General features: G+C 30.6%; 1 protein-coding gene across 9 annotated transcripts in view; it reads right to left on the reverse strand.

Moving 5' to 3' along the window:
• The window catches only part of LOC119611210 (cytospin-A-like), a 28,871-nt gene that overhangs the window by 5,811 nt on the left and 6,620 nt on the right, over nucleotides 1-16,440 (reverse strand). For 5 of the 9 annotated variants that reach the window (XM_037966717.1, XM_037966713.1, XM_037966718.1 and 2 more), the window contains exons 3-4: nucleotides 2,125-2,797; nucleotides 1,919-2,062 (exon numbers count right to left, since the gene is read on the reverse strand). In XM_037966717.1, the coding sequence (XP_037822645.1) occupies nucleotides 1,919-2,062; nucleotides 2,125-2,376 (396 nt within the window). In that variant the 5' untranslated portion in view covers nucleotides 2,377-2,797. Of the gene's footprint in view, nucleotides 1-1,918; nucleotides 2,063-2,124; nucleotides 3,010-4,801; nucleotides 5,087-16,440 lie in introns of those variants that run through there. The other 4 variants (XM_037966712.1, XM_037966709.1, XM_037966710.1 and 1 more) reach the window with 3 other exon arrangements.

Consider the following 16,440-nt stretch of genomic DNA (forward strand, 5'->3'; position numbering starts at 1 on the left):
GTTCTAGTTCAGTTCTAGTTCAGTACTAGTTCAGTTCTAGTTCAGTTCTAGTTCAGTTCTAGTTCAGTTCTAGTTCAGTTCTAGTTCAGTTCTAGTTCAGTTCTAGTTCAGTTCTAGTTCAGTTCTAGTTCAGTTCTAGTTCAGTTCTAGTTCAGTTCTAGTTCAGTTCTAGTTCAGTTCTAGTTCAGTTCTAGGTTCAGTTCTAGTTCAGTTCTAGTTCAGTTCTAGTTCAGTTCTAGTTCAGTTCTAGTTCAGTTCTAGTTCAGTTTTAGTTCAGTTCTGGTTCAGTTCTAGTTCAGTTCTAGTTCAGTTCTAGTTCAGTTCTAGTTCTAGTTCAGTTCTAGTTCAGTTCTAGTTCAGTTCTAGTTCAGTTCTAGTTCAGTTCTAGTTCAGTTCTAGTTCAGTTCTAGTTTCAGTTCTAGTTCAGTTCTAGTTCAGTTCTAGTTCAGTTCTAGTTCAGTTCTGGTTCAGTTCTAGTTCAGTTCTAGTTCAGTTCTGTTCCTAGTTAAGTTCTAGTTCAGTTCTAGTTCAGTTCTAGTTCAGTTCTAGTTCAGTTCTAGTTCAGTTCTAGTTCAGTTCTAGTTCAGTTCTAGTCAGTTCTAGTTCAGTTCTAGTTCAGTTCTAGTTCAGTCTAGTTCAGTTCTAGTTCAGTTATAGTTCAGTTCTAGTTCAGTTCTAGTTCAGTTCTAGTTCAGTTCTAGTTCAGTTCTAGTTCAGTTCTAGTTCAGTTCTAGTTCAGTTCTAGTTCAGTTCTAGTTCAGTTCTAGTTCAGTTCTAGTTCAGTTCTAGTTCAGTTCTAGTTCAGTTCTAGTTCATTTCTAGTTCAGTTCTAGTTCAGTTTCTAGTTCAGTTCTAGTTCAGTTCTAGTTCAGTTCTAGTTCAGTTCTAGTTCAGTTCTAGTTCAGTTCTAGTTCAGTTCTAGTTCAGTTCTAGTTCAGTTCTAGTTCAGTTCTAGTTCAGTTCTAGTTCAGTTCTAGTTCAGTTCTAGTTCAGTTCTAGTTCAGTTCTAGTTCAGTTCTAGTTCAGTTCTAGTTCAGTTCTAGTTCAGTTCTAGTTCAGTTCTAGTTCAGTTCTAGTTCAGTTCTAGTTCAGTTCTAGTTCAGTTCTAGTTCAGTTCTAGTTCAGTTCTAGTTCAGTTCTAGTTCAGTTCTAGTTCAGTTCTAGTTCAGTTCTAGTTCAGTTCTAGTTCAGTTCTAGTTCAGTTCTAGTTCAGTTCTAGTTCAGTTCTAGTTCAGTTCTAGTTCAGTTCTAGTTCAGTTCTAGTTCAGTTCTAGTTCAGTTCTAGTTCAGTTCTAGTTCAGTTCTAGTTTCAGTTCTAGTTCAGTTCTAGTTCAGTTCTAGTTCAGTTCTAGTTCAGTTCTAGTTCAGTTCTAGTTCAGTTCTAGTTCAGTTCTAGTTCAGTTCTAGTTCAGTTCTAGTTCAGTTCTAGTTCAGTTCTAGTTCAGTTCTAGTTCAGTTCTAGTTCAGTTCTAGTTCAGTTCTAGTTCAGTTCTAGTTCAGTTCTAGTTCAGTTCTAGTTCAGTTCTAGTTCAGTTCTAGTTCAGTTTAGTTCAGTTCTAGTTCAGTTCTAGTTCAGTACTAGTTCAGTTCTAGTCAGTTCTAGTTCAGTTCTAGTTCAGTTCTAGTTCAGTTCTAGTTCAGTTCTAGTTCAGTTCTAGTTCAGTTCTAGTTCAGTTCTAGTTCAGTTCTAGTTCAGTTCTAGTCAGTTCTAGTTCAGTTCTAGTTCAGTTCTAGTTCAGTTCTAGTTCAGTTCTAGTTCAGTTCTAGTTCAGTTCTAGTTCAGTTCTAGTTCAGTTCTAGTCAGTTCTAGTTCAGTTCTAGTTCAGTTCTAGTTCAGTTCTAGTTCAGTTCTAGTTCAGTTCTAGTCCAGTTCTAGTTCAGTTCTTTATTATATTTTCCATTTATTTTTGTTACACACCTGCATTTTCATAAGTTCCTGTTTAAGTTTAGTCACTTCACTTTGATACGGCAACAATTCATTGACACGTGATTCTGCCAGCAGTTTTTCACGACCTAAACGATCCAATTGTGTTTGCAGTTCCTGCATTTTGCTATTGGTAGCCTATAGAAGCAACAAAATTTATAAAAATATAGAAAATTTATAAAATAAAAGACAAATCTTACCTCTAAAATTTGTTGCTGTTCGTTATTTAACAATTGATAACTAGCAGCTGCGGCAGCAGCCATAAATGCCGGATTTATGGCATATAAATCATTAGCCACATTATTGCCCGAATTATTGGAGGCAGTATTCGAAGATAAAGCTGGATTTGAATGTGATGATGTTATGGAAGAGGCGGCGTTAAAATTATTATTCTTAACCGTGCCCACCGTTGTTGTTTGTTGTCCCGGTACTACAGCAGCCATTGAAGACATTACATCGCTTGTATTGTTAGAAGATTTTTTATTATTTGAGGGTGTGGCTGGTAGGGGTTTAGGTTGTTTTTGTCCTTTTTTAGGAGTGGTGCCTTTCTGTTTCTTATGCGGCAAAGTATTGGCGTGTTGAGGGCCAGTAGTGGTATTGTGGGCTATAGCCTTGTGGTCCAAACTATGACTGTGTGTCAATTGATCATCACCCACATCTACACCTCTTTCGGCGGAAGAACCCTCGATATTTAATAGAGGATTTCGCTCAGAGGGATGAACTTTCTTTGATGAATTGCCGCCTGCCGTGTTTTGTTTATCTTCGTTTTCGATGGCTGTATTAAGAGACTGCGTAGACTGGGATTTATTGCGATTATTGTTGCTGGAATGTTTCGTTGAGGAGGAAGAAGAATTTTGAGAGGGTGTCTGTCCTCTACGGAACAGGGATTTTAATTTAATCATTTTATATTTGTAATAAAATTTGTCAAGTTTTTGGAAAATTAAAAAGTTATCTGTTGTCTCCAAACAATGAATAAATTGTTACTTTTAATAATTTTTTATAGTTTTTTAGTTAAACTTCCATTTTGTTTAAGTTTTTTTTTTTCGGTGTAAAAGTTGTTTTGTTTTAATAATTGTTCGCTTTTTCTAGATTTTTTTCAATTAATAAATTATTTTGTTTATTTTCTTTAATAAAGTTTTAAATTTTTAATTTTTCTTTATTAATTTGTGATTTTTATATATTTTTTTTAATTTGTTTAGTTGTGCGTTTTGTGTTTTTTTATTGTTGGTAAATTTAACTTAAATATGTAAATTACAGGAAGATAGAGAAATCTTTTTAAAAAACGTGTCTTGTTTAATAAATTTTATAAATTTTTTTATATTTTTTTTTACAAATTACTAATTCCAAAGATGCAATTACAAATTAAAAAGAAAAGATCATAAAATACTAAATAAAAGCAAAACAAAACAAAAAGAGAGAGAAAATGTTATATGAAAACTGTAAATAACATGTCAAAATGTTAAAACCACAGAGACGCCAAGGCTGGATTGTTTTTATTAAATACATAAAAGAATTTTTGTTTTTTAAACTTTTTAACAAGAATTTTATAAAAATTTAATTTTAAAACCTTTTTAAGATATATTTTTTTTAGTTTTAAGGTTTTTATTACTTTTATATATATTTTATAAGTTAATATTTCCCCTCCCTGTTGTTTATCTTAACATTACTTCTAATGTGGTGTTTCTGTTAAAAGATATTTGCTGTTATTTAATTGTATGTTGTTTTTGTTTATTTTATGACATTTCTTTGGCTTTCGTAATATTTTTGCTTTACAATAGTAAAGAATAAGAACAATAGATTGAATATTTGTTTTGTTTATCAACAAAAAGAAACCGTTATTTAAGAAATAAACAAAAAATGTAAAAAGAATTTTATTAAATAACACGTTTTAACTTGTTTTTTTTAACTTTAAAAGGTAAAAAGTAATTAATTTTACACAATTACTCACTACTTTAAGAATGTAATAGAAAAAGGTAAAAAGGAGGAGTAGATAAAACGTATTAGAGAAAAAGGGAGCCTAAAATATATTTGTCATCTGTTGAGTTAAATGAAATGAGTACTTGTTTAATTTGTACTGGTTTTGTCTACTTGTTGTTGTTGCTATTGTTTTTAGAGTAAATAGCAGGATTGGGTAAGTGTGTTTGTTATTAAATAGAAAGTAATTTAATAGAAATTTTTATTTATTTATTTTTTTCATTAATTTAAGTAATTAACATGTTTTGAAATTAATTAAGTCCAATTTTTATGTAACTATAGGGTGGATACATTTCAAACAAAATTTTCTGTCACATTTCTATAGCTATTTCCAGACCTGCATTGTTTTTATGAGGTTTATCTTGGTTTTTGTTTAATTTTTATTATGTTTTGTGGTTTTTCTTTTAGGATTTTTAAAAGGAATAGGTATGTATGAAAAAAAAACGACAATTTCTCTAAAGCCCTAACAATTAACTTAAAATAAAAGGTTTTGGTATAAAAAATTTAGTGCAACTTTTTGAAAATGACCTAAAAAAAATGTAAACCAAGAGTTAAGCTAAACCATGACACCTTTAATATCTATGCAACTTTAAAATTTATTCATAATGTTTTGTTAAATTACTTTAAATTTATGTTTTGATTTCAATATAACCAAATAGCCCAAAGGTCATTCCATTTAAATAACATAAATAAACAAATAATTTTAATAAAAAAACCTAGTTTTACAAATTAAACAATTGACGCGTCACAGCCAGTTTTTACACACAGATTAAATTTTCCATCATAAACCCGTCTTTAAGCTAAACCAAATACGCAACATATGTTTTCCTTCTCTCTCTGGCACAAACACAAAAAAATTAACACTTAAAAACTTATTAAAAAGAAATTAACAAAATAATTTACAATATTTCAGTTGAATTAATAAATTTTTAATTAAACTTTGAATTTATTAGATGACACACTTTGGTTTCTTGTAATTTATTAATTTTTTTTATCTTAAATTAAGAAATCTTATTACACAAAAACTGATCGTGTAAGTACAACACCAAAAAAAATCACACTCTAATTAAACACACACACGCACGCAATAATAAGAAAAAACAACAAAAAATATAAAAGAAAACCGATGTACGTGTAAATTTTATACTGAAAATACAACTCCCCGTTAACAGACAACGATTTGCTACGAACTGTAGAAACGAACTAACTCTTAACATCGTCTGTAAATATTTAGTAGAGTTCAAAACAAAACAAACTTTAATAATAACAGCAACAACAACAACACTGCAATAGCTCTCTCACGTGAGTGAGCCCTGTACCAGACATGGGAAATCTAAATTTTTAAATAGTACATACTATTTAAACAGATTATAGACTAGACTACAGACTGGATTATAGACTATATACTAGACAATATACTAGACTATAGACTACACTACAGACTAGGCTATAGACTTGACTATATACTAGACTATAGACTAAATTATAGATTAGACTATAGACTAGACTAAACTAAACTATAGACTAAACTGTAAACTAGACTTGACTATATACTAAACTAGAGACTAGACTAGACTTTAGACTAGATTATAGACTAGACTATAGACCAGACTATATACTAGACTATAGACTTTAGAATAGACGTTAGACTAAACTATAGACCATAGTATAAACTAGACTATACACTACACTATAGACTAGACTATAGACTTCACTATAGACGAAACTATAGACTAGTCTATGGACTAGAGTATGGACTATAAAAAGTACTGAAAATGTCGTGGGGTACCTATTTTCTAAGTATCAAAATGTGCTGACTAAAAGTACTATTGTATTGAATTTTCCATGCCTGCCCTGTACTAAGAAAAAACATTTAAAGAAAAGATAAAAAACAAGAAAATCAACATGCAATCCCGACAGAGCTGCCATGAAACTCTTAAAAAGGAACAATTGCAACATAGAAAGGGAAGATAAAAGATAATAATAAATAAGAAAATGTACTACATAGGACTGTGACAAATATTTGATAAAATTTAAAAAATTCCTTAAAATACCTATTTAAAATCTTAAAATTATACAACTTCCCTACAAATTCCGTTGAACTAGCTCAAACAAATCCCTTAATCCTCAACCTGGCAGCTCTTATTTCGCAACTAAAACATGCAACAACTGCCAACAACTACACAAAAGTCCAAATACCTACAAAATGAGAATAATATTTCTTAACAGCCAACTCCCCTGTTGCTTATAACAACAACAAATACAGACAAAAAGCAAAAATATTTAAAATGTAATGAACAACCCAACAAATATCCCTCTTTTTCCACTAGATAACTAGAAAAATATATAATTAACGATGACTAATAATTGTCAACAAAAGCAATAAATTAAATTAAGGCAAAAACTACATATTTTTCCATTAAATAGATTCAATAACACAATAAATATAAATTTTATTAATAAACAAATAAATAAGAGGAAAAAGAAAACAGATTACTCAAAAAAAATATTCAAACCAGAAAAGAGACCGGTATTTAAATTTTAAAATAACAAAAACAAGTCATGTAGTAGATGAATAAAAAAAAAACTGTATAAGAGTTTTCACAAAAGATCATTTACTTATACAAAGCCTAACCACCCATACACATTTGCTGGTATACGTAATGAAAATAACAACACTGTTTATGTTAATTTAACATTAATTTTAATAAACAACTCTGTTTAGTTTAAAAATAAACTGTTAAAAAAAGGTAAACAACTCAAACTGTTATTTGGTTAACAGTTAACTTGTTGTGATTTTGTATACAACTGTTAGAGATAAATATAATGCTAATTAATATTTAACATGTGTTGTGAGAAATGTAAAAGAGATAACAGTTTTTATACAAACAGTAATGCCAGATGGTTGTCTTAATGGGATAAAAGCTCTACAAAGAGTTTTTAATAAAAAATACGTTATTTTTTAAATAAGGTTTAAAAATATTTGTGATCAATTTACAAAGAAAGACATTGAAAATAATGATTAAAATAGAAAATATAATATTTTTTCATAATATTTAATTGCAAAAACAACTAATATCGGAAAATATCAATTATGTAGATGACAGCTTTAGAGGCAAAATAAATTCTAATTCTTGGCAAGAGGGCCCTAACTCTTTTCTGTGAAAAACTTTCCTTTTCACGGTGACCTGTTCCCGATTTTAGTATATTTTTTTTCAGATTGCGTCAACCTCATGATCATCTTACAACTGCTGAACTCACAGCTCTGGTTCTCTATTGCTAGTATGCCTTTAGATGAGTTTGTAGACTGCTGAACTCACAGCTCTGGTTCTCTATTGCTAGTATGCCTTTAGATGAGTTTGTAGACTGCTGAACTCACAGCTCTGGTTCTCTATTGCTAGTATACCTTTAGTCTATCTATCTTTATGTCTATCTATCTATCTATCTATCTATCTATCTATCTATCTATCTATCTATCTATCTATCTATCTATCTATCTATCTATCTATCTATCTATCTATCTATCTATCTATCTATCTATTATCTATTTATCTATCTATCCATCTATCTTTCTATCTATCTATCTATCTATCTATCTATCTATCTATCTATCTATCTATCTATCTATCTATCTATCTATCTATCTATCTATCTATCTATCTATCTATCTATCTATCTATCTATCTATCTATCTATCTATCTATCTATCTATCTATCTATCTATCTATCTATCTATCTATCTATCTATCTATCTATCTATCTATCTATCTATCTATCTATCTATCTACTATCTATCTATCTATCTCTATCTATCTATCTATCTATCTATCTATCTATCTATCTATCTATCTATCTATCTATCTATCTATCTATTTATCTATTTATCTATCTATCCATCTATCTTTCTATCTATCTATCTATCTATCTATCTATCTATCTATCTATCTATCTATCTATCTATCTATCTATCTATCTATCTATCTATCTATCTATCTATCTATCTATCCTATCTATCTATCTATATCATCTATCTATCTATCTATCTATCTATCTACCTATCTATCTATCTATCTATCTATCTATCTATCTATCTATCTATCTATCTATCTATCATCTATCTATCTATCTATCTATCTATCTATCTATCTATCTATCTATCTATCTATCTATCTATCTACCTCTCTATCTATCTATCTATCTATCTATCTATCTATCTATCTATCTATCTATCTATCTATCTATCTATCTATCTATCTATCTATCTATCTATCTATCTATCTATCTATCTATCTATCTATCTATCTATCTATCTATCTATCTATCTATCTATCTATCTATCTATCTATCTATCTATCTATCTATCTATCTATCTATCTATCTATCTATCTATTTATCTATCTATCTATCTATCTAGCTATGTATCTAGCTAGCTATCTATCTATCTATCTATCTATCTATCTATCTATCTATCTATCTATCTATCTATCTATCTATCTATCTATCTATCTATCTATCTATCTATCTATCTATCTATCTATCTATCTATCTATCTATCTATCTATCTATCTATCTATCTATCTATCTATCTATCTATCTATCTATCTATCTATCTATCTATCTATCTATCTATCTATCTATCTATCTATCTATCTATCTATCTATCTATCTATCTATCTATCTATCTATCTATCTATCTATCTATCTATCTATCTATCTATCTATCTATCTATCTCTATCTATCTATCTATCTATCTATCTATCTATATATATATCTATCTACTCTATCTATCTATCTATCTATCTATCTATCTATCTATCTATCTATCTATCTATCTATCTATCTATCTATCTATCTATCTATCTATCTATCTATCTATCTATCTATCTATCTATCTATCTATCTATCTATCTACTCTATCTATCTATCTATCTATCTATCTATCTATCTATCTATCTATCTATCTATCTATCTATCTATCTATCTATCTATCTATCTATCTATCTATCTATCTATCTATCTATCTATCTATCTATCTATCTATCTATCTATCTATCTATCTCTATATCTATCTATCTATCTATCTATCTATCTATCTATCTATATTATCTCGGATCTATCTATCTCTACTCTATCTATCTACTATCACTATCTACATCCGATCTAAACTATCTAACCGCAGATTGATATCTATGGGCATCTATCTATCCTTAATCTATCCGTTTTACCGCAATTGAGTATGGGCATTATTTATTCATATTTGATATAAAAAAATAACAAAAAATCAAGTGAAATTTTAAACTTTAATAGATTTTCACTTGTTTTGAAAAATTAAAAAAGCTACAACAACAATAAACCACGTTAAGCTTCGTTGAACTTTAACAATTTAGTACGAGGAGACGTAGTATATAATTTTCTAGTAAATTCAAATTAAAATTATATTTTTTTCATAATTTTTGTTAGTTAATTATTATAAAAAAACTATTGTTGAAAGCTTAACTAGTTAAAAAAATTAATATTTATTGTTGTTTTTTTTTCATTTATTTATGTATAACAATTGTTTTAGTTTTTTTCCTCATTACTGGTTTTTGGCTGCAAGCATTTGAAAAATTGTTAAAAAAAACATACACACACACAAAAAGCAACAAACATAAGTAAAAAAAATCTGTGCACATGCGCAAAAACGTTATGCACGATATGTGCCGTTAGCTAAAAGAAATACAACAACTTTTGCAGTCAGAAAACAACAAAAATACAATAGCAAAAAAAAATAAAAACAATTGACGTCATTTGGTCTCTTAAAACGAAACAATAACAATTTTGCATAATTAAATAATATTTTATAATAAATTATTTATTTATCTATAAATTATCACAATAATTTAATTAAAATTGAAAGATAGAATGAAAGAAAAAAAAAAAAGTTAAATAAGTATGTATTAGGTTGTGGTTTCCTTTACAACTTCCTTCCTTCCTCTAACTTTAAAGAACTTGCTAATTGCTTTAAACTGTTTAATGTTCTAATTCTCACTTTGACATTAACTGAAGATCAGTTTATGAAAAAAAGTCTTAAAGCAAGAGAAACTGGAAACCAGGAAAATTTCTAAAGCCAAAGAGGATGGTGTAGAGGAAAAAAAACGTCTAAACATTGTCCAACAAAAGATAATTTGCTTTTGTTATGGCTTCAATGGTGATAATGACAAAAAAAAAACAAGTAGAATGGCTTGGTTTTTCTTTTCTAAACACCCTACCAAAGCAAGGTGACGATCAGCTGATCAATTGTTCTCTTTAAACTTCCGGGAAATAGTAATTTTGACTGTGATCGTAGGCAGAAATCTTCCGGCAATTATGTGATATCTTGTCAATATCTGCCTTTAGAACTAAATTCTAGAACGTCTCGAGATGTTGGAATTCCGACATTTTCTTGTATAACTCATCAGACAATGCAAAATGTTTTGAAAATACAATCCTCCACCAAAATGCCTGTGATGATGATCTCAATTCCACGTCATTTTTAACTAACGTGTCCCAATAAGGTTCAAAGTTTACTACATATACTGATCACGTTCACTTCTCTTTCACTACAGCATCTTAAGAAATTGGAACTGCGCCAATTCCTTATAATTCTCATCAGACCAGGCAGAAGTTTTTGAAAATTCTATTAGGGCATCTCAAAGTTTGGGATACCTATTTCGTTTTCTTATTATCCATAAACGCGTCTCTAGAAGAGGGAATTCGGGGCATTTCCTTGCATAACCCTTTTGATAACGTAAGTCGTTTTGAATTTTTATTAAAGATGACAGCCGTCCTTCACCAAATTGATTCCGATGCTTCTCTTCTTTTTAATAAATGCGTCTCTAGAAGTTGGAACTCGGGAATTTCCTTACACAACTCCTTAGACAATGCAAGACGTTTCGAAAATCCAACTTAAAGATCCATTAGCAAGTTGCTTCTGATGTAGATCTTGATTCCTCACTCTTTATTTTCTACTAATGTACCACAAAAAGGTTGAAGAGCTTAGGATTTATTTGCGATGCCGGAATAGTTCCCTCTGTTCTACATACTCACTGCTTCTATTAGCATGATTGTTCCGAAGATGACTCCTCATGTAATTTGATTTCATGATGGATGTAAAATACCGATAATGCTAAAGTCATCATGTTTTGGGAGAACTTCCACCTGATTTTTGTGTAAATCCTTGGAAATCCGACTTCGTTCTTTTCTTTTCCACTAACGCTTTTGAAGAAGACTGATCTCCGACTTTTCTGACAAGGCATACGCCGCAATTGCCCCGCTTGGAGTCTTGATGGTGGTTTTAGAGGATCGTTATTGGTTTCTAACAGCTGCGTCTAAAGATCAGTTTTTAATCAGGAGATTAAACATTGTAGATTTCACGTTCGAGGATCATTTTCGGATACGCTAGATTTCACCGCACTAAGTTCGAATTTGACAAGCTGAAGCTTATCCTTACATTAGGATCAGTTGGTGTTCTATATTATAATATAGGCGTTGAATATTGAAAGAGAATTAGCATCCATTCAAACTACATCTAGAGATTCCCCTAGTTCCGAAATGTCAGCTTGTTACTCAAAAAAGTCATAAACACGCACTGTCAGAATGTTCTGTCTTTTTAGAGATCGAAATACTGATATGAATATGGAGGTCTAGACAGTTTTGAGTAGGATTAGGGAAAGTAATTTAAAATTAACTCACGAACAAGCCTTTCGGGTAGCACTGTGTAACAAAGACAAGGGAGAGAAGGGGACATTCAAAAATTTGTCACAAAAACTCTCAAAATTCACTGTTTTATTTATTGAGAACAAAAAGAGTTGTTGATATCTTTAAATTAAAGTGTAAACATTATGGGTAGAGCATTTCCAATTCGTTGTATATCAATATATCAAACACTTTTACTAGAGACTTGTTACTGTAATTTCTGCTGCTGACGATACTGCTACTACTTTAACGTAGTATAATACATTGTTGACGCGCCTATGCCTGATACTTGTTGATAATTATAGAACAGCAGCAACAACAACAACAACAAGCAGTAGCAACGACAACAAAACGGCAGCAATAACAAAATGCGATGACATCAAAAATAAACAAAAGATCAGTTTTGTTGTTATTGTTGATATGGTTGTTGTTGTTGATGGTGGTGGTGGTGTGTTTGTTGTTGTTGCTGCTACCGTTGTTCTTATTGTAGTTGTTGTTGTGGCATTAAACAGACAAGAAGTGATCATGTATTTATTTTTTTTTCATCGTTGTCATTCTCCAACAACAACAGCAACAGAAATCTTTCAATAATATGGGTTTCAGTTATTGACTGCAATTGTTGTCTTGCTTTCTTTACTGATTAAAATTCCATTTGATACGATTTTTATTATAGAAAAATGGTTTAATAATACTTGTTAGTTTTATAATTCAGCTGTTTTTACTTCTTTTTTTCGATTCCTAATGATTTTTGATTAATTTTACTGTCACTGCACAATAAAACTCACAATAACGGTAGTTTTTGTTATCTTCATTACAATTTAAAACTAATATTTATTATTATTAAAGATGTTGATAGTTTATGCACTCTTTACTTCTCTATCTCTCTCTCTCTCTGTCTTTGTTGATGTTTTTATTAGTTATAAAAATAACAGAAAACTAGACACAGACCTAGTAAAAGACTAAAATGATGACAACAACTTTGACTTTACTACAATGCTGAAACAAAAAGAGGAAGAAGAAGAATCAAAACTTCTGCTGCTTAAGAAAGAGGGGTGTTAGGGTGGTGGGAAACAGGAGGACAAACCACAACAAAGCCTTACATGTTTTATTGTAATTGATAACGTTTATGTTTAACGACATGATTTCTTTAACATTTATACAAAACAATAACATATACACTTATTGTTACATGTATAAATATGTATGTATGTTGTTATTGTTATTCATGTATTTGGTTGCTCTGACATTTGCAAAAACTGTACATTTTAAAGTCCACCAAGTATACTCTCCTCTCCAAAAAAAAAACAGAACAGAACAGAACAAACAAAAAAAAAGTGGCGTTTGTTTTTATTATTGTTGCAATTCTTCTTCTATTCTAGTTATGTTGTTCTTGTTGTTGTTGCTGTTATTATTATTATTATTTTTGTTGGCATTGTAATTGATATGCGTGTATATGCCATAATAACTTACAACTTGTTCTAACACGCAAAAAAAAGCAAAACATACAAACTATGCCCATTTCTAATTGTACATACAAGTGAAAATAAAGTAAGGCGTTTACATTGAACGAAATCTTGGTTCCACATTTCCAAGAATAGCTACAATCTCTTTACAATCAAAATTTATATCGTAGAAAGTTTCAGGACATAGTTTGAAAGAAAGTCTGTCTTTTTACAGTCTTCACTACAGCCTCTAACTGTTCCAGTATTCTTCGCTTCATTAACTTGAAGAACATGACTAATCCGTAATTTCCAGGGATAACCCCAATCCCCTTTGATCTTTTATGGAATGTGTTTGTTGAACTTAACTGCTATGATCTGCAATTGATATTTCCAATTTGAAGAACTGGTATAATCCTCAGCAATAAGAATTTTAAAGGGTTCTCAACACAATCATTCCCTCTAATTGAAAACATGATCGTGTTTGTCTTGGGAATATTTTTTACTTTCTGTTCAGCTGTATCTTCTTCATCATTCGACTTTTTCATTTCTCCTTGTAATCTATCATTCAGAAGTGAAAATTACGGAACAAGGATCGGGCAAACGAAAGTAGCAACAAGCAAGTTACGAGTGTTCTAGGCACTCCCTCTCTTTTATGCTACATATGTATATATTAAGACTTTTTCAATTTTCCTCGAACACCATCAACCAGGAATGGGAATTGCGGAATAAGGCTCTTGACGCTCTTTAAACTAGACTGAGTAAACTATAAGAGCAACAACCAAGACACGAGTGTTCCGTTCAGTCAAACTTTGGATGCCTCTTTTAATAAGGAAGTGAAAAACTAAATGATCTTGGTTTGCATTTCCTTTTGCATCAACAACTAAGCTTCTCAAAACTCTGGTCTCTTTTTAGCCTAGACAAAAGAGACGATAGATGCATAGGTTCATGTAACATTTACATGAACATTTCAGTAAACGATGAAAAATCCAAATATTTAAGACTTTATATTCGAGAGCTTCCTTCAATTTTCCTAGTCCTTCAGTTTTTCCTTTTGAGAATAGAAGAGTTTCTCTTGTTGCTCTCTTAGCATATCTTATATCCTTGACTCTCCACATGTTTAGATCGGAAGAATTGCATGCTGTTGTGGGTCAGAGAGACCAGCCTAATAACCTCATTCTTCAAAATTGTAATTAAATATTAGGACCTTGTTCTTAACGTCTGAAGTCTATTAGTTATTCTTGGTGAATGATTAGAAGGAATTATTTCAGATGTCAATCACAAAATCCAACTATGAAGTGTTTCTCCAATCTTCCACTCTGCGTCTCTTCCATAACTCAATGTGGCTGCAAGGAGGAGTTACCAGTGTTGCGGCATCACGAGAGCTTAAATGGAGTCTCCAACAACCGGAGTTATTCTTATTTTATTGTCAAAAACCGTTTCGGAATCAACTTGTGTTTGAAACCCAAATAACAGGAAGATAATACTCATATCTCCAGTAACCATGTATGCCTTTATGTTATATTACTATTTAACTGATGCCATCAAACAGTAGTTGATGTTCAGTTTCCTTCGATTAATGTGTTGGAGGGGATGATGTTTCCGGTCTGTACTTGCATGCAAAGTTAACTTGGATGCCAATACGTTATGTTGGAGCCTTGCTAGTTATCGATACTAACTCTTCAGTAGAAGGACAGTTAGTGCTTTTGTGGTACAAACATTATATAGATCTGTCTCTTTAGCATAGTTCTTAGGTTCGAAACAAGATCAGAAAAATGTAGACAATGCTGCAACATTTGCAACTCAAGCATAACTTATGTGGTTCCTTTTGAAAGTGCTAGTTTGATAGCTCCTCCTTATCGAAATCCGTTTTAGGTTTTCTGCTTACCTTTGATTTTTAACCATATCGTTTCCTTAATGAATGCCAGTATTTCACATGGTAGAGATGAGCATTTTTCTAAATAGATCTCCTCACAAAGCTGACGAAGCCCATAGCTACGCAATTTCATCTTGAGACAAACAAACATTTAACTTTGACCCAAACTCATTTCGTCACTGAAGAAGTTCCTTGTTCTTCTCTTAACATTGCATGCGAAGGCGATTCCTAAATAGATCTCCTCACAAAGCTGACGAACCCCCTAGCTTCGCAGTTTGATCTTGAGACAAACAAACATTTAACTTTGACCCAAACTCATTTTGTCACTGAAGAAGTTCCTTGCTCTTATCGCAGGCGAAGATAGTTGAGAAACCTTATCAACTGTGAAAATGGTACCTCTACAAGCTTTCCAAAATCCATCCAAAGGAAAACTGCCATGATTTCATGTTTTCTGCTAATCACAATTGAGAGTAATGAGATCATTTCATTATCCGGGATTTTGGAGAAAGCATTTCCTAGTTCTGTCTACGATCACTAATGAATCCTAAAGGATCATCAAAATCTGCCGAACCAAAATGATATTTTTCATGTTTCCTTTATATTCTTTGTAAATAAGAAGTTTTCTTCTTCATTCTCCAGGCTTTTGGAGAAATTATTTCCTAGTTCAGCCAACGATCACTACTAAATCCTAAAGGATCATCAAAATCTGCCGAACCAAAATGGTATTTTTCATGTTTCCTTTATATTCTTTGTAAATAAGCAGTTTTCTTCTTATAAAAAAGACGTTTACTTTGTCTAGTGTAAACGCTGTTTTTATGAACCTGTACAACCACCATAATTTAACATAATCTTATGACGTCCATAATATATGAAAGAAAAAAGAATTCCGTATACAGTTATAGTTACAAAATATATATAATTTTTTTTTTTAAACTAACAAACATTATAATCCTCATTTTAAGAGATAAATTATATAGACATGTAAAATTCTTTTTTACTTGGCATTTTATCTTGCTTGAACACATATTCTAATTTTATTTGTAATGAAAAAAATAAAATAAAATTAAATACATATTTTTGGCCTTAGAAAAGTAGTTATGCGTGTAAACTATGTGGTATTTTTTTGGGAAAGCTTATCTTCAATGTTGTTTGTTGGTTGGTTTGGCTCGGCTGGCTGACTGGCTGGTTTGTTTGGTTTAATGAAAATTATTATAAGAAAAAAATAAAAAATGAAAACTGAATTCCAATTGTATGTTGAAAAAAAAAATTGTTTACCAACCACATTTTACATACCAATTATTTAAAAATAATTGTGGTTCTTATTCAACTTATTATTTTTTCTTTTTTTTTATATGTTTTTCATTTCTTTAAATGACGTTATGTTTGTTTTTTTCTAATTAAAATTCAAAACTTGTATTTAATGGTTTGGTTAAGCGGACAAATTATAAAAATATTGCACGTTTATAATTATAATTGATTGATTTGGAGTTTTTTTTTTCTTTTTCAAAACAAA

This window comes from Lucilia sericata, unplaced genomic scaffold (assembly GCF_015586225.1).
Source record: "Lucilia sericata isolate MDLA Ls3-8-SP2 unplaced genomic scaffold, ASM1558622v1 Contig001391F_arrow, whole genome shotgun sequence".
NCBI classification, from domain to species: Eukaryota; Metazoa; Arthropoda; class Insecta; order Diptera; family Calliphoridae; genus Lucilia; species Lucilia sericata.